This window comes from Centroberyx gerrardi, chromosome 9, assembly GCF_048128805.1.
Source record: "Centroberyx gerrardi isolate f3 chromosome 9, fCenGer3.hap1.cur.20231027, whole genome shotgun sequence".
Classification (NCBI taxonomy): Eukaryota; Metazoa; Chordata; class Actinopteri; order Beryciformes; family Berycidae; genus Centroberyx; species Centroberyx gerrardi.
Window position 1 is genome coordinate 8,753,394 of NC_136005.1, and position 23,119 is coordinate 8,776,512.

At 41.3% G+C, this 23,119-nt stretch overlaps 2 protein-coding genes across 4 annotated transcripts in view; both read right to left on the minus strand.

Annotated features, from left to right (window-relative positions):
• Nucleotides 1-808: 808 nt before the first annotated feature.
• dmap1 (DNA methyltransferase 1 associated protein 1) lies at nt 809-7,920 on the minus strand. Of its 3 annotated transcripts, none has more exons than XM_071908562.2 (11): nt 7,796-7,920; nt 7,391-7,517; nt 6,863-6,954; nt 6,042-6,237; nt 5,073-5,231; nt 4,795-4,962; nt 4,237-4,422; nt 3,597-3,668; nt 2,648-2,720; nt 2,076-2,428; nt 809-1,673 (listed from the first exon to the last, which is right to left on the minus strand). In XM_071908562.2, exons 2-11 carry the CDS (start codon nt 7,484-7,486, stop codon nt 1,614-1,616), a joined length of 1,455 nt encoding a protein of 484 aa, XP_071764663.2. In that variant the 5' UTR covers nt 7,487-7,517; nt 7,796-7,920; the 3' UTR covers nt 809-1,613. The 3 variants fall into 3 exon arrangements, with proteins under 3 accessions (XP_071764663.2, XP_071764662.2, XP_071764664.2); XM_071908561.2 differs by having other exon boundaries at nt 7,783-7,892; XM_071908563.2 differs by lacking the exon at nt 7,796-7,920 and adding an exon at nt 7,620-7,734.
• Nucleotides 7,921-8,840: 920 nt separating this feature from the next.
• Nucleotides 8,841-23,119, minus strand: part of LOC139918996 (scavenger receptor cysteine-rich domain-containing protein DMBT1-like) — a 28,524-nt gene continuing 14,245 nt past the window's right edge. Inside the window, exons 9-16 of the mRNA XM_078285644.1 lie at nt 22,495-22,686; nt 22,050-22,181; nt 20,921-21,206; nt 19,788-20,710; nt 13,228-13,419; nt 12,802-12,933; nt 10,129-10,402; nt 8,841-9,882 (exon numbers count right to left, since the gene is read on the minus strand). Coding sequence (XP_078141770.1) covers nt 8,841-9,882; nt 10,129-10,402; nt 12,802-12,933; nt 13,228-13,419; nt 19,788-20,710; nt 20,921-21,206; nt 22,050-22,181; nt 22,495-22,686 — 3,173 coding nt within the window. The remainder of the gene's footprint in view (nt 9,883-10,128; nt 10,403-12,801; nt 12,934-13,227; nt 13,420-19,787; nt 20,711-20,920; nt 21,207-22,049; nt 22,182-22,494; nt 22,687-23,119) is intronic.

The following is a 23,119-nucleotide window of genomic DNA, read 5'->3' on the forward strand; positions in this document are numbered from 1 at the left end:
ATCTGAAAGTCTTCAATCTCATGACAGAAAAGTAAGAACGAGGCCAGAGAAGGTAAAGACTTGATTTTTACAAAGAGAGATGAGATGGTTCATGATACTCTAATGAACAGCCTTGCCTTTTTCTTGCAATCAAATAAATTGTTTCTTTTGCAGAAATAACAGTCAAATCCACATGAATAAAGCCCACTTGGATCTGTGTTAAGGTTAAGTTAATGTTATCTTTAAACCTTATTTTGGAACACAAAAACCCAAAGTATCTGGTATGGCTATGAGCATAATATACCAAGAAATGTGATCAGGAAGACCAAAAAACACAGGAAAAAGGCAGAGGAACGGTAATCTCCCATTTGAAATAAATTTGTGTCCCAAATACAGTACCTGCAATACTTGAAAAACTAAAGGACAAAAATCACATCATACTGCATGTACTGCTCACAGTACTCATCTTTGTCTGGGCAAACCAAACCACTCTGTATGAAATTTGCATAGAAATTAATGTCTAAGTAGGCTAAACGACATAATTGACATGCAATTAGCAATATTATGGGGGGGAAACCTAATGAAGTTTCCATGGCTGTGAGAACCTTAGAATGATCACTGCTTAATTATCATATTAATGAAGTCATTAGTTGTCACTTAACTTAGATGACAGGTAAGGTAAGAATGTCATGATCCTACAATTTCCACAGCAAATGTGTATTCAACGCTAATTGTTTCCAAGTTTAGATCTCATATGAGAACAGCGAAGGACGCTTTAAATGTTATCGCCATATAGCTTTAGTGGCAGAAAGCATGCACAACGCGTGACTAGAAAAAAACAAACAATGAGGTTTATTGAATCAACGGGGAAAAGTATCTTCAAGGTCGCCTGAGGACACATGGCACACATCAGCCCCACTCGTCCATATAAAGCAAGGGCAGCAGATGGAAACAAAGTAGCAAAATTTACCAGGGAGCTTCACAGCTAATCTAAGAGAGAGAGAGGCACTCTCCGTCGAGCGACACTTTCAAGTGATGGGACATGGAGCTGGTACTAAGGGCTAACACAAAAACACATTTCCAGTAAAGAGTATGGCATGATTAAGCTACAAAAAACCTGAGATGGGTGAACTGAACGTGGTAGCTCGAGGTCTTCCCACTCTCTCTCAGTCTCTTCTTTCATTTCAATTCATTTCAATTACCCAGTCATTCCCACCTTCTTCCCCATGGCCCGATTAGCTCAGCCTGGCAATTTACAGTTGATCTTGCCTCATCTGAGGCTGAGCGATGGTGGAGGCAGGGAGACGAGGAGTAATGGAATGAAATGTCACTCAGTTGTTGCCTTTGTCACAACGGTGGTGGGCAGGACTGGGGGGTGGAGGGGCCTGGTTAGTTGGAGAGAAGTTGGATCTATCCGTGTGTGTGTGTGTGTGTGTGTGAGAGAGATTCTGGGCCTATGGAGACATTAGTCTATGGTGCTTCTACAAAAATGGACAGCGACATAGTATCCTGCTCTCCTGTGTCTCTCATGTCCCAATCATAAAGCTTATGGGCGTCTCCACTGTGATCAGAGTTACTGACAATGACACTGTCCCTTATCCTCCACGGTGTACCAGCCGGTTCTCTCATCCTCATCAAGGCTTCTTCACCTTCTTCACTGATGAGGAGCTGGATGCCGATTCTCTCCGTTTGCGCTGCAACGCAAAACACAAAAGAATCACGTCAGTGTGTGTCAAGGGTTTCCTCTTCATTCTGCATTACCAAGAGGCATCAGAAGATAGGGGACCAGCACTCTCTTGCTCATTCGTTCCCAGTTTACAATCCATGGCCACTTCTAGAACATGATCTTGTCCATGACCTGTTAAATCCAAATTTGGTGATTTTCATGTTTACATGGCCCTCTGCAGTTGAGGAAATGTTATGATCCTTGGCTTTATAAAACCCTTACAAAACCACATTGTATAAATTTAAAAATGCATGGTTGTCAATCTAAAAAATATAGCCTTTTAAACCTTTTAAAACTTTGCCAGAGGTAGAAATATATTTTGAGATGTAAGGTATTCACCTGACAAGCGGTGATATGATTGCTGACTTACCGAGTTGGGGGTAAGCGGCGCTCCTACCACGTCGATGATCTGCTCCTTGGCCTCCACCTTGATGTCGTCTGCGCTGGGCCAGACCTGGGCTTCGCCTGCTGGGGTGGACGCCGCAGTGCTGTTGCTGGCATTGGGTTCCCCAACCTGGGGTGTGGCGGCTGCCCCGGCTCCTGCAGTCCCGCCACCGCCACCTCCGCCACCTGCCTTCAGCAGGGCCTCGTAGCGGTGACGCAGCATCTGCTGTTCGTACTCACAGTTGCTGTGGGCCTGCTTCAGCTCGTACACCAGCACCAGGTCACTGCGCAGCTCGTTGAACATCTGTACAATCTCCTCTGTAGGCATGGGGTTGAGATCTGGATCCACAGACAGACACAAACAAAGGCAAACATGACAAAAATGAGATTTAAAGCTATCGAGCACTGAGGTTATTATGGTCAGTAAAAGAGAAAGGAAAGGAAGGGGTGATTTTACAAGTTTTAGGTCATCATAAGTTTGTGCCTACTGTTGGGAGAAGAGTTTAAAAATTCAGGCTTAGAAACGGTGGCAGCTTGCTGGGGTCGTTTCACACTCACCCACTCCTTGCTCTGTCAGGATCTGCTCAATGGCCTTGATCTTCTTCTGGCCTACCGAGCTTGGCAGCTTCATCTGAAACACACACAAACACAGACACACACACATACCGACATACACGAGGATGAGTTAAGGTGCCAGGGATATTAGGATGAACGCCTCCACCTCAAGGCTTTTAATTCGTATGAAATACACTTCAACGGGCCAGATCAAAATGTCTTTATCCACTGGACTCTGTCTGACTGATTAGCTAGAGGAGCACTCCACTCCTTTAGCGGTGCTAATGCATTTTCCATAGAGAGCAGCGGCTCCTCATCAGTCTTGGAGATGAATAAGTCTCCCCTGCTAGGTCTCACAGATATTAGCTGGTCACTAACAGCATTAATCATCATAGTGCTAATGAGAGATAGCTAGCTCAAGTCAAACACTCTGGCTGCTCACATCATACATCAAGAGTAGGACAGGGTATCGCTTAAAATCTTTTGATATTACTACCAGTTCTGATATGGGTTATGAAAAAATACTTATTGCAATAACTTTCGTTGTTAAATGAAAACACACTATGTGATAGAGTAGATTATTTTCTGTGTACTTGTGTATTTTATGTTTACTTATGCTATCTGCTTTTCTAAACAGAACACTTGTTGTTACTCCTGTAAACTAGACAAAAAATTGAATTCTTGATAAAATCCAACATTTTGAAGCTTTTTGACGCCTTTAGATTAATTCCAATAATAAAAGTCAGCACAGTACAGAGAGGTATGATTTCTCAATACCCAGCCCTAATCAAGAGCTATGGTACCATATTAGACTCTTGACTGTTTGTTCCAAATTTGTGTGCTAGGTTCCTCACCAGAATTTGAGACAGAAGATGAGGTCTTGCATTGAAAGCGTGTTTGAAAATATCCTTTATTGTAGTCTGAATACGTGAATAAAAGTAGTTATGTTTACCCTCTGGCTGCGCAGCGTGACTCCTGCTGATTTAAAGTCAGGGAATTTGATGCCTGCTGTCTCTGGAAGTGCCTGTGGATGGAGGGAGGAGTGATGAGAGAAATGGACAAATGGATACGATAGCCCTCTGAGCTTTGGATAAATCTGACATTAAAAAACATCTATATCAAAAAGATGGGATAAATCAGGCCTTTACATCCGCGTTTCCCAAACTGAGTTGTCGAAACTGCCTCAGGTTGCTTGAGGGACAGTAGTAGTAGTATTCAATGAAGAATAGAAGAACTGGTGGTACAAAATATTAAGACCACTTTCCTAATATTGAGCTGCACCTCGTTTAGTACAATCCAAGTCTTGGTTGTCTCAAGCTTAAATTTCCTCTTTGAACTTCCCCATTCGTCTATACATCCAACCTCATGATTGAAATGAAAATAATTGAAATTAAAATAACTGGTGAAACATAAGGGACCATAGCTTTCATGTGGATTCCCCCATTTCAGCGCAATATTACATTGAATAAGCATCGTCATATGAGGTTGACATCTCTGCCATCTCACTTTGCTGGTAAATGTTTCTCAGATAAGAACGGTTGACAACCTGTGCTTTACATCACACCTTTCGTGTGTGTGTTTGTGTGCCATACCGGTTTTTCTGTTTCTCTTTTTTGTGGGAGCTTCTTCTTGGAAACCCTCTTTTCGGCTCGTCTCAACTCTGTAGTAGTGTCAGCCGCCTTGATGAGTTTCTGCAGATCCTGGGCCTTCTTCTCACGCTCCTTCTTCCTTGTCTCAATCTTCCTCAGCTCCTGGATAAGATACTCCTCTTCTGCCACCTGCAGGGGAAACAAGAGAAGTGCAGTCTGAATATCTGAGGATAAAGCAAGCAAATTTTACACTGATGCTCAAAAGGCATTAACTAGTCAAAGATTATTGTTATTTGACACCCATGGCTCCATTATGTAATTTATTTCACCAGCTACTGCAGAGACTGTATTCTATAACTGTGTGGCCTAAACAGATTCTAATAGATTTTGCATTTCAAAATTACATCCTTATTCCCACCTTAAGTTCATAACTGGATCTGACGATTTTGGTTGGTGTTCAACATGATGCTGATTGTGGCTGGGTAATATGATGGTCAACTAGGCTGTATTACTGCATAGGAACCCTACAGTATAACATGTTCATGTTACAAGATTACTAACCTGTTCAGGCGTGCGATTGAAGAGTTTCTCCAGCTGCTCTTTCCTGCGCCTTTCGTGTCCGGCATCAAATATGTAGATCTTAGGCTCTGTCCCCGATGGTGCGCGAACCTTGGTCAGCTTACCGCAAATGCTATAGTAACGTTCTTTTAGGTCCTCCACAGAACGTTTCTGAAAGCATAAATGGAAGAGTGTTCATATAAATATGGCTGTTTAATTGCATCATCATGATACATCCTCAGTGAAAGAGAATGTGAGTGAGCAAGTGAGTGAGTGGTTACTCTGTATTGCTGGTGGTCATAACGGTCGTGGACGACGATGAAGCGCAGGTCAAAACGCTTGCACAGGTCAAACAGGTGGTCCGTCTCTGCTTTCGTCCAGCCGTCGTCATGGAGATACATCTGATATTCCTGCTCCGAGTACACTGGTACCTGCACTGCCTACATGGACAGACAGGGAGGCAGAGAGAATAACAAGGAGACAGTGTATGGGGATGAGAGAGAAACAACTGAACAGAGTTTAGAGTAGTCAGAGGGTCTGACTGATTACACAGAACATAACATGGGACATTGGTTGTGTTGAAGTGGAGAGAAAAAAAATCTTCCTGATTCCCAATTAGTGTTGTTTCTGTCGATCAATCGAGGTGGGCATTTGAGCTTTATCAAAGATAAAAAATTTTATAAGAAACTGCATGTCAGGAGGGCAAATTGAGAGACTGCTGGATCAAGAGTATGAGTGTGGAAAAACAGTTGTCCTTAAGGGTAATTTATACTTCTATGTCAAAATACCGCTACATAGCTACGTCGTAGGTCTTTGCAGTGCCGCAAAGCCTGCTGCCATAGCTTACATGCACACCTCCAAAAATGTAACTGCGCGTAAGGCAACGCAAGACCACAAGAACTGTGATTGGCCCGCTTTGTGTTTCCTCCTGTATCCGGTTGACAGCAAAGACAACATGGAGCAGATCGAAGAGAGCCTAGCTGAAGAGGTTCGCAAATATGTTCATTTGTATGACACCTCATATCCGAATTATAAAGACTGCCAGATGTCACTGAATTTGTGGTGAGAAATATCCCAGAACATGAGTTTCAGAGAGTGTAAACACTACTAGTTCTTCTGTTATTACTTCTGTGTTAACAAAGCAACAACACTGCCGTCTAGCATTTCAGTGGTCTACGCACAGAATCAGGACTATAAATGCTCACACCGCCGTGGGTAGCTTTGACACAGAAGTATAATCTGGGCTTTACCTTGTTGAAGCGGGCAAAAGGGTAGTCCTTGCCCTCCTCTGCCATACGCCTCCAGTGGTGGAATATGGCCCCATCCCTGCGAGCCGGGTTGGTGAAGGGCATCCACTTCCAGGGACGCACCCTCTTGCAGCCCAGCTTGGCCTTGACTGTCCTGTAGCCCTGGGTAGTGTCACTGGGCAGCAGAGGGGGAGCATCTCTGTGGACAGGAAATGGGAACAGGAAATGGATGGTCTTGTTAAAGCGAGTGTACAAAATATTCCAGGCCATACGCTGTTTTCATGAAATAGACTGACCAGGTAAGAGCTAGTTTGCCTCCTGATTCATAATTATTTATTCAACACATACAGAAACATGTAAAAAGAGCATAAAAATAGGCTAGCATTGTGCAGACAATGTCAGAAGGTCCAAGGGGCTTATAAATGGGACGTCATTGATATCTAAAACATAACACACAGAGCTTAAAATATTACAACTCTAAACAACAGTCTAAATTAAGATAATCCTTAAAGGGAGAAGTAAATGAAGGGAAGACAATTGAAACATGAGTTGTGCTAAACTGGGTGCAACTAAAAACCGTAGGGTGTTCTGAGTTTCTAATGACAAATGGTTTTGTTTTTTTCAGTATTTTACATATCATTAATTCTGCAAGAACACAAAACCTTTTCCACTTCTCACTTTTTCCCTGACCCCTTCTTCATGCAACTTACAGGGTTTTACAGTAGGTAAACCCTGGTTATAGACGGGACATGCAGCTAGACCAAAAGGGTGATTCGGTATACAGATCTAAGACAAACGTATACATTCACAAAAGGAGCTCATACTTCTTATCTGAATAGAGCAGAGCATAGACCTCCCGATGCATCCCCTCTGGTCTCTTGAAGGTCAACGTTTCAGTCGTCTTCTTGGTTTTTTTCTGGGACAGGTGATGAAGAAAGTCATTGATTTTAACTATGTATTTCTTAATACTTTCAACTGACAACAGTATGTTCTATCTACTGCTGTGGCAGGGTTATTGTTTGAGTTCCACAAACTGTGTAGTCCATTTCAGGCGAAAATGTCCAAGAAAGAAACCTTATAAGCTGTTAAATGGTGTGACCATTTATAAAACAATACAGTTTAGGATTTAGCTGACATTCTTGTTGATCGCTCAATGAGAGATGATCACCTCACAGCTACATCACTTCGTCAGGAGTCACCTTTGCTCCAACTATCAGTAACTTAAGTTAAACGTATCTCTGCTGTGCTTACGTTAGTGATCCCACAGATTATCGTGCTTTAATGTGAAGAGAGGCTAATGTTAAATACTATGTCGGGCAAAATGACTTGAGTTACTTGTGATTATTTCTCACCTTATCCGAGTTGAGTAAATCTTTCTTGCTGATGGGAGCGTCATTGTCCGCTCCAGCCAACTCCAGAATATCCCTCACATCGGCCCCGGTAGCCATGATTATTATATTAATTAACGCTTCCCACAACCTGTCAAAGGTAAATACAGTTCATACATGCATATACGACAGTCTAGTAAGCCTGTATCGTAAAAAGAATGCGAATGCTAGCTAAATAAATATTTTAACTGACGCTGCTGATCTACCAGACGTTAAAGACTTCAGCGTTGTGCTAGTCGGCTAACGCTAGCTAGCAGCAGGCTAATGATGGCTGAATAAATTGCTATCATTTATAGGTTAACGCCGTTGCGCAGAGCGGAAAACGGCCAAGTAAAGACGATTTATGTATGTTTTACCTTCTTAATTTACCTGTTGGGTAATGTTCTACTTTATGTTAAAGCTGTCTGAACAATGAAGAACGAAGCTAGCTATCATTGACGTTAGGTAGCTAGCATTTTATAAACTTCCGTCGCCGGCGTTGATGCCGTTCTTTGACTCTCTGCTGAGCTGCTCACTAAACAATGTCGCCCCCCTCAGGTCTGGCGGTGTACTGCGGAATCAACGGTAATCTGTCACTGATAGAGTCCTTCCTCCTTTCTTTCTTGATTTCAGTGTGTATCATATGTTCTTTATAGAAAACTACATTGGAACTGAAGGCAAATGACTTCTAAAAATGTGGGTCAAACTTTTGGTATTATTTTCTGAATGACATAATAACAAAAGACAACAAATATAAATCTTAGTCTTGGAATATGAGAGTTTTCCTTTAACCTGGGATTGCAGGCCAAGGGTCTCATGTGACATCCATTCTTTAATTAGGGTCCAACAAAAAGAATCATATTTTGCAGAGCTTTATTAAGAATATTGTTATTTTTAAACATTCATATACAAAAAAAGTAGGGATATGAAAGCATTCAAGCATGGTCTTTTTTTCAATACAAATTTTATTAGTTTCAGAGAACAAAGGGTATACAGAACAACATCAGCAGGGTTAGACAAGTCTCTTCCTCTACCTACCCATCCACAACCTCCCACAAAGAAAAAAAAAAATCAACATCAAGACAACCATCACAAAGACAACTACCCGCCCTCAACAACTCATAGCCAGACAGAAATACCAGACACTCCATATCACTTGTGCAATTATAGACAGGTTCTCATACAGGGCAAGTCTGGTCTTAAAACAAGCAGTGACAAGAAATAGCCAAAACATATGTAAGCAATATGGCATTATGGCAAGTAGTAAGATGAACATCTTGGATAACTGGGATAACTTGAGTTCAGCATATACTATGAAAAATATAAAGTTGAAAGCATTATGAGTATCATGAAACCCAATAGATAGGCTATTGTGTTTTTGCTTATTCGTCCTCCTCCATAACCTCTTTGCCAAGGTTCCCAGGGGCAACCAAAACTAATCTGTTGTGTACTGAGGACGTACCACCACTTGGTAAGAGAACCGGTTTGAGTGGCATGGATAGACTTGTCCTGCACTGTTGTTGGTTGGAACAAATGCCAGGTTGTTACCATCTAAAGCTTTGAATTCCTCAACATCAAACACGTACCCCCCTTCACATAAAACAACGAGTCTGTTGTTGTAGAGAATGCGTTCCTCCAACTCTCCGGGTAAATCACTCTTTCTTTCCTGGATCCCCAAACTGACAGCAGGCAATGAAGGGCAAGTGACGCTGTGGTTTGAGCAATCTTCATCACTGACATATACTGTTGTGTTCCAGAGTATGCTGTGCAAGGCAAAATAGGCACTGTAGTGCACAGGGGTTTGGAAATCGGACCTCAGGCTGTTATGGCGTTGGCCGCTAAGAGTGTAGAAACCAAAGTCTTTGTAATCAGCGATGTCCTGTGAGCTGTGTGTAAAGCTCCATGGACCACCAGTGTAAATCCTAGATGTGTACGCATTCTCTTCTCCTGCCAGGTCATCGAGCAGCATCCCAAAGGGCAGGGCATTGAACTGAAAACCCTGCAACTTGCTGGCCTGGTATTGGGAGCCATTAAGCCTGTATAAGTCTTCAGCTGGTATCATAGGGAAACGGATGAGCTCCAAAAGTGTTTTGGAAATAGATTTGTTCGCTTGTGCTGCCTCCCAACTCTCCAGCCCCTTAAGGACGTAGGTCTCACTGGGCACCACCAGGTCTGAGCGAGACAGGAGAGCTTTGACCAGGCTCAGGGGAAGACTGGTCCAGGCTGGGGAGTCGATCAGCGCCTCGCAGTTCCAAGCCAAGTAGCGAAGACAGGTTTCCTGCAGTGCCTCATCACCTGTATGGACTGCATACTCATAGAAAGAGTTTTGACTCTGGAAAGTGGGGTCTTCTGGGAGAAACCAGATGAAAAGTTTTGCTGCCTCATCCTTAAGTTGTTTCAGACCCCAGTCAGATGCCATCTTGAGAATGCAGTGCGCAGAGGATACACTGATGTTGATCTGTCGTGTGTAGAGGTATCTGGAATTGAATTTTTATTAGTAAGGTTCAGCTATCACTAAGTCTACATATACAAAGATTTGTTGAACTTGTTTTTGTAATTTTGAAATATTAGACATATGATGTAATTTACTAAATTCAGCCAGGCTCATCAACATCCTGCATGGTTTGTGTCTCATTATAATAAAATCAAATGAATTATGATGTGATAGCTTTACCTGATTGCGCTGGTGATAAATCGGTGACAATTCATAAAGTTGTTTTTACCTGACAAAGTCGGTGACATGGTGACTGCAGTTAGAAGTGACCTCAATGCTGGGTCTGCTTAAGTTCGCCTGTGAGGTTTTGAGGAAAGGGTCCAGAGAGAGGATGAGCCTGTGAGCGCATATTGTCTCCACAGTGTTGTTGTCCACCACCACAGCAATGTCCAAGTCACAGTCACGTTTACTGTCAAACAGCTCCCCCAGTTGATGCAAGAGGCTTGTGTTGTGGTCCAAAGCATAGTTATGGCTGACATCCTCTGGTGTAGTTGGCTCTGGCCCTGAGACAGATCAATATGGGAATAATGAGTGACATGGTGGCAGGGTGCTGGGAAGAGAAATTGCCCTGTGACTAAAAGGTCAAAGATCTGATCCCTGTGTTTTTTTTTATCTTTATTTCTATAGGGAAAGTTGACTGAATATGCATACACTTTTTTTCACATTCACAAACAGTTACACACATTTGATCTGGGAGCTTCCCAGTACAACCACAGTCTTCTACTGTTTGCCACTGAGCAGCTCCACTAGAGTAACTGGTGCCTTGCTCAAGGACACTTCTGCAGTAGTTGTTGATGGAGGGAAAGAACATTTTTCAATGAATTTCCCTGCCCAGATTTTCCCCTGGCAGCCTGGGGTTTGAACTGGCGACCTTCTGCCTTCTGGTGACAAGCCTGCTTCTCTAAGCTCTATAGGCTACCACTGACAGCTCTATAGGCTACCACTGACAGATTTTATACCAGCTTTGAGCAAAACACTAAATCTTTATCTGCTCCACAGCCATTAAAAAAGATTAGAGGCCATCCCATAACCAAAAAGTTGTGTGTTAGATCCTTGCAACAGCCAACATGTAAATCAACAGCCATGTGCCCTGACAAATAGCACTTACTATCCATCCATCCTTTTTCAAGCGACTCATCCTACAGGGTCGCGGTGGAAACGGGGTCAGCAGTGCACCCAGGCCTCTCTTTACCCGGCAGCTCTCACCCGCTCCTCCTGGGGGATCCCAAGGCATTCCCAGGGCAGCTGAGAGATATAATCCCTCCGATGTGTCCTGGGACTGTCCCGAGGCCTCTTCCAAGTTTGACTGGTACCTGGTACACCTCCAACAAGAGATGACCCGGGAACTTCTACACGAAGCTCATGACTATAGGTGAGGGTTAGGAAGAAGGCTGACTGGTAAATAGAGAGCTTCACAACTCAGCTCGTTCTTCACCACTACGGTCCTGCATTACTGCACCCATCTGCCGGTCAATCTCACAGTTCCTCTTCGATACCCAGCTCCTCCTATCGTTCCCGCCAGACGACCCCACAGTCTCGGCACGGATATCGGCATGCCTCGCCGATATCTCGGCATGGATGAAGGAACGTCACCTTCAGCTTAACCTGTCAAAGACTGAGCTCCTTGTCATCCCAGCCAGTCCCTCTGTACAACAACAGATCAGTATCCAGCTCGAATCAGCTCAGCTCATTCCTGCAAAGTCTGCCAGAAACTTGGGTGTCATGATTGATGACCAACTAACCTTTAAGGAGCATGTGGCTTCTGTTGCTCGGTCATGCCGATTTGCCCTGTACAACATCAGGAAGATCAGACCCTACCTGTCTGAGCACAACTCCTAGTACAGGCGCTTGTAATATCACACCTTGACTACTGCAACTCCTTACTGGCAGGGCTCCCGGCATGTACGCTCAAACCTCTGCAGATGATCCAGAATGCGGCGGCGCGTCTGGTCTTCAACCAGCCCAAAAGAGCACATGTCACTCTGCTGTTCATATCCCTCCACTGGCTCCCAGTTGCTGCCCATATCAAGTTTAAGTCCTTGATGCTCGCCTACAAAGCAGCAACCAAAACGGCTCCTACCTACCTGAACTCCCTCATTCAGGTTTACGCTCCCTCCTGCCCACTACGCTCTGCCAAGGAGCGGCGCCTGGTGCTGCCACCACAACAAGGCCCTAAGTCTCTAGCCAGACTCTTCTCTTCTGTGGTTCCTCGGTGGTGGAACGAGTTACCAAACTCTATCTGCAGAGTCCTTCTCGATCTTTAAGAAAAGGCTAAAGACCCATCTCTTTAGTGAACACCTTCTCACCTGATGGACTGTGTAATCCAAAAAAAAAAATGATAATAAAATAAAAACTCTTTATCTGTCTCTATGCACTCTATGCACTCTATGCATTGCCTCTATGCACTGCCTCTATACACTTGGACCAGAACTTAGCTTTATGGCACTTACTCTCGTTCTCTCAAGACTAGATCCTTGCTTGTGTTGTATTAAAATATCATATGTACGTCGTTTTGGATAAAAGCGTCTGCCAAATGGGAAATTGTAAATTGTAAGACCCTGAGATACATGAATTGCTCCACTCGGGGCAGTTACTCTCCCCCACCTGGATAGGATGTTTTAAATTATGCAGCAGATTTACTTTTTTCAGCCAGTCTTTACAGACTTCAGTTTAAGTATATGATAATTATCTTAATTCTGGTGTACTATGGCGTGAGTTCAAATTTGCCTTGGAATTTTTCTCAAATGTACAAAAAAGAAAGATGCCTAGCCCTGTGTAGTGTGTGACATCCATCCACTCTCTGTTTCTGTTTGTGTTTTATGTATAAAAATCATTTCACCAATCATTAGTGTTTAAAGTTGATGGTACGGGCATGTTGCCCTAAACTTGTGTTAAGTCTTACCTTTTTCACATCTAACGCCAGCATCCTCGGAAGGAGAGCAGTCATTGTCCCCCCACCCCCTGAAGCTGCACCGAGACAGGCGTGTCTCTGTCCCATCACAGCCTATACCATCCATCCAAATTGTGCCGCTTCCTAAGACCAGACATCAATCACAGAATACAAATGAATAGTCACAAATTTATAGTAATATTATAGTAATGTATTGTAACAGCAAATATTGCTCTAAATTACAGCACTCAGTACAAACTTAGTCACAAGATGATGTTTTGAGTTCCTCTGAGTTCCTCAACAAAGCTTAGTGGTTTGCTTCTGAAAGCAGGCATGTTAGACATCATTGGTAGTGTGACACATACATGATATAATGTGCTTGTTTCTTATGCTTAATTCTGCCTTATTTCCAGAGGGTCACAGTCAGAGCTGCATTACCTGGGCCAAATGTTGCTGATGCCAGGGCTTCTACTGCACCAGGAAACCCGAGCTGGCGACACACCACTTGGGCTTCATTAAGGTCCCAGTTATCATCGCACACGGTCCCCCAAACTCCATCATGGTAAATCTCCACACGGCCCTCAGAAGGAACCTGACCATCAACCACCCTAATGTCACCTTCATTATAACCTGAAGAGACACAACAGAAATCAATTAAGCATGATATAAATGAACAAATTCACTCCACATTCAGTCATTGTCACCCAATAGCATTTTTATTGATAGAAGAGAACATACCGGAGGGAAACCATTTAGGAGAGATAGTTCCTGTTTGGGAGACTGGATCTACTTTTAATTTTAAACACTCATTTTAGTTTAAACCAAGAATAGAAATGCAAAATGCTGTATTGTCTTAAAAGCGTGATATGTTGTTTGAATCTGTTCACCAATGTGTTAAATGTAGGTTTTCAGGCTATTTTCTTGGCCTCATTCAAATTAAGTAAAAATCAGAACGCTACAAACTCATCCTAGCTGTATCCGATCTTGGTGAGTAGTTTACATTCTGGAATATTGCTTTAAGTGGAGGTAAAATTACTGATGTAAAATCTACAAGTAAAAGTAATTTAAAACATATTAAGAGTAAAAGAGACAAAGGTCGTTTTTACAAAAGAGAACATTGTTAGTTATTTTTAGTTTATTGTTGATCTTTTTTATGCAATTCTAAAAGGCCTTAGAGGTCAGACTTCAAACTAGATTATTTTAAGTGGAAAAAACTTTACATATAAAAGTAAGGAGATTATGTGGAAGAGATTATTTATTCCGAGGTTAATCTCAGAATTCTGCAAATAAAGTCAGAATCCTGAGTTTAAAGTCAGAATTCTGAGATTCTGACGTTAAACTCAAAATTCTGACTTAATTTGCAGAATTCTAAGAATTAACTTGGGGAAAAAAATTAATGACTCAGTACATTTTTCACGTGGCCTTAATCCTCTTCCATACAGATTACTCTTCCCTTCTTGAGCTCCTGACTGTTCACTGTGAATGGCTCCACAGTTTGCCAATTTACAACTGGCCAGTTTCTGATCCAATGCTTATTGAAAGCCTACAAAATCTGTGTTCTGTAATGGATGTGATATAAAATGTAGCAGTACAAAACCTCAATCAAATCATACGTATGTCAAAGTAAAAATTACTGATTTCAAAAATTACTCAAAAATGTACATTTAAACAACAAAGCTACTCCATAATATTAACGAGAGTAATTATAATTGGCTACTTCTACCCTTGATTGCCTTATATTGAGAATTTTGTTCATTCACATTAAAAATATATGTCTTAACACATTTGTTTTTATAATTTGTAAATCACCTCTGTTTCATGGGTGGTTGTGCAAGACATTGGAATGAAGAAACAAAGAATAACGTTGGCTGGGAAGTTTTTGGGAAACAATCAAATTGCTGTCACATTCATTGTGCCTGAAAATTGTCATGTAATTATATTTAAATGTTTTGAATTGAAAAAAGCTGTGCTCATACATGAGGGACAGTGATACAATGCCACCGAGGGACTACAGCTTCACAAGATAAAAACGTACTCACCAGCAGATAAGTTGACAGTCAGCAAAAGGACGCAGAATGATAAGAAAATCTTCTTCATTTCGATTGCAATACACTGAGAAGCAAAAGTAAAACAAGGAATGAAAGGGGAATACCACTTAATTTCTGTATTCAAAAATATTTTCTCATGCTCCAGTTGGGACAATTAGTCACTCTTCACTACTGTACAGACATAAGGGAACTGAGTTTGTCCAGCCTCCTAATTTTATATCACTTTGATTTACAGCTTTTGTTTTTTAAGATCAAAAAGGTCTCAGGTTAGATGTGAGCGAAAAGTGAGAGAAAGACGGGGGGAAATCTAAGATTTACCCAACTGACAAAGATGTTAATGCTGGCTGTGGCAGTGTCGGTTGACTTTCAAGGGACATAGGAACATAGGTATATTTTCTGATATAGCTACATAAACACACACATAAACACACACACACTATCAATAGGCATATCATTGAGCATCTATAGTTTTTCCAAAATAATGCATGACAATGAAAAACCACCCTCCCTTTGCCCCCATACCTTTCTCTACACAAAGGATTTACAATACATTTTCACAGCAGAAGGAAGAGGTATAATAATAATAAATAAATTGATTTACTTTGATTATGCATGATCAAAAATAACTTCATTGTGTTATTATATTTCCCTTGTTCAAAAGAAGAGTAACTTACCAGAACTGATAATGCAGTCAGAGTTGGAGAAATGTGTCAATTGCACAACTGCACACATTATTTTCCCGGAATCCCCACCCCTACTAAGGTTTGATTCCCAGAATAATAGAATACCTGATGCCAAAGGTTTAATGTGTCACCACCATGCATGCAATGTTTAAGTATGATGAGACAAATAGAATTCAATGTTGTTATAATGCTAACCACTTAAAGCGGGCTGTTTGTGATGTTGTTTCTGTTGGAAGAATCAAGAAATATTGGGGGAGGTGAGGTACTAGAATTATACTTGGATTATACTTATTTCCAAAATACAATAAAGCTTTTGCACACCTGAATTCCAAAGAGAGGTGTGTATAGGAGAGGACTGAAATTCAGCAATTGAAAAGAAAAAGCTCACACACACTGTCCACTACACAATAAATTAAATAGATCTTATTAGGAATAATGTTTCTCAACTCAACTCAACTCAACTTTATTTATATAGCACTTTACACCCAACACAGTTGATCCAAAGTGCTCTACAACACACACAGAGGAAAACAAAACAAAAGAAGGAGACAAACACAATAGAAGAGGAGAAAAGATCAGAGTGATGATAAATAATAATGATAATAATAATAATGATAGTAAAGGCACATGGTCACACAGAGCCCAAAGTGACAACACAGACCTACAGAGACTCCAGGAGAAATACCTGAGCTAGTTAAGTTAGGCACAGTTAAAAGCTAGTGAGTAGAAGTGTGTTTTAAGATGACTCTTGAAGATCTCAATAGTGGGGGAGAATCGGATGGTGGGAGGAAGAGAATTCCATAGTTTTGGGGCAGCGATAGAGAAGGCCCTGTCCCCATAACACTTAGTCCTGGATCTCGGGACAGACAGAAGTCTTTGGTCAGACGATCTCAGTACTCTGACAGTGTGATATGGGGACAGGAGTTCTGTAATGTAAGAGGGGGCGAAACCATTTAACACCTTGTAAACAAACATCAGGATTTTAAAATCAATTCTGTAGCTAACAGGCAGCCAGTGTAGTAGGGAGGCAAGAATGGGAGTAATGTGCTCCCTCTTTTTTGACCTTGTCAAAACTCTTGCTGCTGCATTTTGAACTAGTTGGAGACGGGATAAACTAGACTGAGTGATACCAAAATATAACGAGTTGCAATAATCAAGGCGGGATGATATGAAGGCATGGATGACTTTCTCCAGGTCAGAAGTACAGAGAATTGATCTGAGTTTGGAGATTATGCGGAGCTGCATGAAGCTCAATTTTACTACCTGATTGATTTGTTTGTCAAACTTGCTGTGGTCCAAATAAGATAGCTTCAGTTTTATTCTCAGTGAGCTGAAGAAAGTTTGCAGCCATCCAGGATTTGATGTCTTGAAGACAGTTATTGAGGTCAGTTAGTTTGGTGTAGTTATTAGGCTCTAGGGGGAGGTAGATCTGTGTATCATCCGCATAACAGTGAAAAGAAATGTTGTGTTTTTGAATAATGTGGCCTAGCAGAAGCAAATAGATGGAGAAGAGGATTGGACCAAGTATGGAACCTTGGGGGACACCACAGGACATGGGAGCAGAGGAAGAAGATGAGTCGCTAATAGAGACACTGAAAGATCTGTTAGATAAATATGAAGAAAACCAGTTTAAGGCAGAACCGGAGACCCCCACCCAATGGTTTAACCTGTGAATGAGAATGGAATGATCCACTGTATCAAAGGCTGCAGTTACAAAGACCTTCCTCAGGTCTGCAAAGAAATGACAGAGACTGTCTTATATGTAGGATGGATCCACTTCGACCAATCAGATTGCACCCAGAATTACCTCCATTATCATAAACATTATGAATATCAATTTATACACAGACAAAACACACGTAATGCACAGCTACAGTATATAGGCTATACAGGGTAATTCAATCCAAAAAATACCAAAACAAAAAACCTGTGGTATCAGAAATAGAAGATGCACTGAAGGCATCATACAAAGTAAATAACAATTTAAACAATGCCAGAAGTTTACTCATAATAGATACATACATCATATAAAGTGTAAAATGTAAATAGCAAAGCTATACAAGGTGATTTCTTCATTGGATAAAAATGCTACTAAACCATTCCTTTACATTGCACCCTGTTACCAGAAGGTCTGAACAGCATCTTCTATTTCTGCTTTTCCAGGCTACAGGCTAAGTTCTGATACCACGTTTTTTTTTTGTTTTGGTAGGTTGATTGAATCACCCTGTATAGCCTATATATATATGTAAACACTGACATGATGTGCATTGTGTGTGCATTTCTTTTATGTAAATTTGTATTCATAATGCTTATGATAATGAAGGTAATTTTGGGCGCAAGCTAGTCCTTGTGATCCATCCAACCTACTGTAATGTACTGTATATACTGTAGGATGGTCTCTCCCATTTCTTTGAAGATTAACTGAGGAAGGTCATTATACCGAAACGCTGTTCCAAATAAAATCCATTCAACTCCAAGTGTAGTGGACAGTGTGCGGGAACTTATTTTAAAAATAAAATAAAACATTAATTGCAAAAGAGAAGGAGAGGGGAAACCATACATGGTTTTAGAACATAATATAGACAGACTGCAAAGCCTGTTCTCAATTGTTCTCAATAGGCCATAGTTTGTTTGCAGGAATTCCAGCACAGCTGGTGGCAGTGGGCCTCAAGATACTGCTGCAACTCATTTGCAACAAGTAAATATAAATGATTGCAGCGACATCTTGAGGCCATTCAGGCTACAATACAGGCTACAGGTTACAATGCTGGCTTGATATTGCTTCCCTTTAGTTAAAAAACATGGTGACCACTTCCTCGTTGTTGTTTGAGCCGGTCACATTGCTGCTTATGTAGTCACAGAGTAATAAGTGAGAGAGAAACACATACTGTGCATGTGCATGTCTTCTTAGTCAACAACCATGGTTCATTGAAGGGTTTAATTAATTTAATACTACATAATTCTGGTAATCTGTCACTGATAGAGTCTCCCAAGATTCATTTCAGTGTGGAAGGCAGATGACCTCTAAAAATTAAGTCTCAGTGGAAATGTGGGTGCACATTTTTTTTTAATTTTCTTATTTAAATAACATGAAAAGACAAAAGATATCCATTTTAGGCTTGGAATATGAGAGTTTTCCTTTAACCTGGGATTGCAGGCCAAGGGTCTCATCTGACATTCATCCTTTAATTAGGGTCCAACAACAAGAATCATATTTTGCAGGGCTTTTTGAAGAATATACAGTATATTTTTAAACAATCATAGACAAAAAAGTAGGGATATGAAAGCCTTCAAGCATGGTCTTTTTTTAACACAAATTTTATTAGTTTCTGAGAATAAAGGGTATACAGAACAAAATCAACAAGGTTACAATGGCAGACAAGACCCTTCCTCTACCCACCCATCCACAGCGTCAAATCCAAAACAAGAAGGCGACCATCACAAAGACAACTACCAGCCCTCAACAATTCATAGCCGGAAAGCAATACCAGACACCATATCACTTGTGAAGTTATAGACAGGTTCTCATATAGGGTAAGCCTGGTCTTAAAACAAGCACTAGAGTGACAAGAAATAGTCAAAACAATATTGAAGCAGTATGGGATGAGATATGGCAAGGATTAAGATGAATAACTTGAATAGCTTGGATAACTTGAGATCAGCATGCTATAAAATATATAGACAAGAGGATCATGAAACCCAATAGATATCGCGCTTTTGCTCATCCTCCTGCATACCCTCTTTGCTGAGGTTCCCAGAGGAAACCGACACTAATCTGTTGTGTACTAAGTAGGGATGGGACAATATATCGAAATTCAGTATATCGCAATACAAAAATGTGGCAATACGTATCGTGGAGCAGAAAAATGAATTGCGATATTTTATTCTGCTGTTGGAATCACAAATGAGATGGCTGGTCCATCACAATTTCGCAAACTCCATTGAAACTATTATTGACATTGACATTTTTAAATTCTTGTTTACATTCTAGCAAGCCAGTGCCATTGCTAGAAAGTTTTGTGTCTCAGAAATAAACATAATTCTGCACAGCCATTCTATGTTGTCATTTAACTTTTTTATTACATCGTATCGTGGTTTTATCGATTAATGAACCCCGCATCGCGTATCAAATCGCATCGTGAGATAAGCATATCGTCCCATCCTTAGTACTGAGGACGTACCACTACTTGGTAGGAGAGCCAGTTTGACTGGCATGGATACACTTGTCCTGCACTGCTATTGGTTGGAACAAATATCAGGTTGTTACCATCAATAGCTTTGAATTCCTCAACATGGAACACGTACCTGTCATCACACATAACAACGAGTCTGTTGTTGTAGAGAATGCGTTTCTCCAACACTCTGGTTAAATCGCTCTTCCTTTCCTGGATCCCCAAGCTGACAGCAGGCAGTGAAGGGCAAGTGACCCCTCCAAATGAGCAATCTTCATCACTTACATATACTGTTGTGTTCCAGAGTATGCTGTGCAAGGCAAAATAGGCACTGTAGTGCACAGGGGTTTCAAACTTGGCCTTCAGGCTGTTATGGCGTTGGAGAGTGTAGAAACCAAAATCTTTGTAATCAGCGATGTCCTGTGAACTGTGTGTAAAGCTCCATGGACCGCCAGTGTAAATCCTAGATGTGAACGCATTCTCTTCTCCTGCCAGGTCATCGAGCAGCATCCCAAAGGGCAGGGCATTGAACTGAAAACCCTGCAACTTGCTGGCCTGGTATTGGGAGCCATTAAGCCTGTATAAGTCTTCAGCTGGTATCATAGGGAAACGGATGAGCTCCAAAAGTGTTTTGGAAATAGATTTGTTCGCTTGTGCTGCCTCCCAGCTCTCCAGCCCCTTAAGGACGTAGGTCTCACTGGGCACCACCAGGTCTGATCGAGACAGGAGAGCTTTGACCAGGCTCAGGGGAAGACTGGTCCAGGTTGGGGAGTCGATCAGCGCCTCGCAGTTCCAAGCCAAGTAGCGAAGACAGGTTTCCTGCAGTGCCTCATCACCTGTCTGGACTGCATACGCATAGAAAGAGTTTTGACTCTGGAAAGTGGGGTCTTCTGGGAGAAACCAGATGAAAAGTTTTGCTGCCTCATCCTTAAGTTGTTTCAGATTCCAGTCAGATGCCATCTTGTGAATGCACTGGGCAGAGGATCGTGTGATGTCGATCTGTCGTGTGTAGAGGTATCTGGAATTGAAACATTAGTAAGGTTCAGCTATCACTAAGTCTACAAAGATTTGTTGAAATTGTTTCTGTAATTTTTAAATATTAGACACATGATGTAATTTACTAAATTTAGCCAGCAACACCCTACATTGCTTTTCTCATTAAAGTATTAAAATACAATAAACAATGTGTCAAATGGGTGGTAATCCAAAGTCACAAGGTTGTTTTTACCTGACAAAGCCAGTTACATGTTGACTGCAGTTAGAAGTGACCTCAATGCTGAGTTCACTTAAGTTCGCCTGTGAGGTTTTGAGGAAAGGGTCCAGAGAGAGGATGAGCCTGTGAGCGCATATTGTCTCCACAGTGTTGTTGTCCACCACCACAGCAATGTCCAAGTCACAGTCACGTTTACTGTCAAACAGCTCCCCCAGTTGATGCAAGAGGCTTGTGTTGTGGTCCAAAGCATAGTTATGGCTGACAGCTGGTGTAGTCGGCTCTGGCACAGATGTAGTTGGTCCTGGCACAGATGAAGTTGGTCCTGAGACAGATCAATATGGGAATAGTGAGTGACATGGTGGCAGAGCGCAGGGAAGCAAAATTGCCCTGTGACTAAAAGGTCACAGATCTGATCCCTGTGTTTTTTTAATCTTTATGAAAGTAAAATGGACATGAGAGTAAAACACAGTTCGTCTGTCCCATGATCTCTATGCCATATGTACTGTATAATAAATTGTAACTACTATGGGTCTTGTGAAAAAAGACACAAGGAACTGCCAGTATTGTTAATGAATATTTAAAGAATTCATTTCCAAAACGTGTTCCAAAAAGATTGTAATCATTTTGTCAACCATGTACTGAAGTTATCTTTGTTACAAAGTATTTTAAAGTAGTTGTGCTATATAGTAATGTACTATAAATACTTTTGTAAGTTTAACTGTCACTTTAATGGAGGATGTCTGATTGTCTTATAGTAGACATTTATGTTCATGTTAATGACATGAACAAATCACCCTCTAGATAATAATCCCAAAACACAACATCTTCACTTAATTTCAGTGTTTATATTCTAAATATAACTCTCTTCCCGTGTGAAAATAAACAGTGTGTGTTGTGATAAAGTGTCAGACAGGTTTTCAGCTCCTCCTGTGTGGCGGGAGCGTTAGTGAGGCAGCGTTTGTTCGGGCTGCTGGACTCTCCTCCATCCATCTCACTGGCCTTCCTCCCCTGTGGTAGCCTTGTCTAGTGTGTTATATCCATCCTCTCTTTGTTTCTGTTGTATGTTTTAAAATAATTTCACCAAGCACCCGTTTTTGAAGTTGATGGTATGGGCATGTTACCCTAAACTTGTGTTAAGTCTTACCTTTTTCACATCTAACACCAGCATCCTCAGAAGGAGAGCAGTTATTCTCCCCCCACTCACTGAAGCTGCACAGAGACAGGTGTGTCTCTGTCCCATCACAGTTTAAATCATCCATCCAAATGTTGCCGCTTCCTACGACCAGACATCAATCACAGAATACAAATGAATAGTCACAAATTTATAGTAATATTATGTATTTATATTAGTTATATTATGTATTGCAACAGCAAATATTGCTCTAAATTACAGCACTCAGTACAAACTTAGTCACAAGATGCTGTTTTGAGTTCCTCTGAGTTCCTCAACAAAGCTTAGTGGTTTGCTTCTGAAAGCAGGCATGTCAGATATCATTGGTATTTGACACATACATGATATAATGTGCTTGTACTCATGCTTAATTCTGCCTTCATTTCCAGAGGGTCAGAGTCAAGCAGAGCTGCATTACCTGGGCCAAATGATGCTCCTGACTGGGATTCTACTGCACCAGGAAACCCGAGCTGGCGACACACCACTTGGGCTTCATTAAGGTCCCAGCTATCGTCGCACACAGTCCCCCAAACTCCATCATGGTAAATCTCCACACGGCCCTCAGAAGGATCCTGGCCATCAACCAGCCTAATGGTACCTTCCTTCTTCCCTGACGAGACACAAAAAAAATCAACCAAACATGATGGAAATTAACAAATTCAATTACTCCATATCCAGTCATTTTCACTCAAATATACTGACAACCCCTTAAAAACTGTCTGTTTTAAGGTAAGTGTCACGTCTGTATTAAGCCGCGAGTAGCATCACTCACAATTGTTAAATATAACCAATTTCCCAATTTCTTAAATAGTTCATTATGTATTTTGCTAGCATTATCTCATTGAGCTATCGCCTCATACTGAGAATTTTGATAATTCTCATAAGAAAATAATTTATTAAAACATTAGATTGTATGACATCACTGTTTCAGTCTTGCTGACTTGAGCTATGTATTACCTCCAGTGGTAGGGAAAGTACCAAAATAACCTAGAAGTATTGTTACTTTGCTGAAATTTTACTTAGTAGAGGTAAAACTACTGATG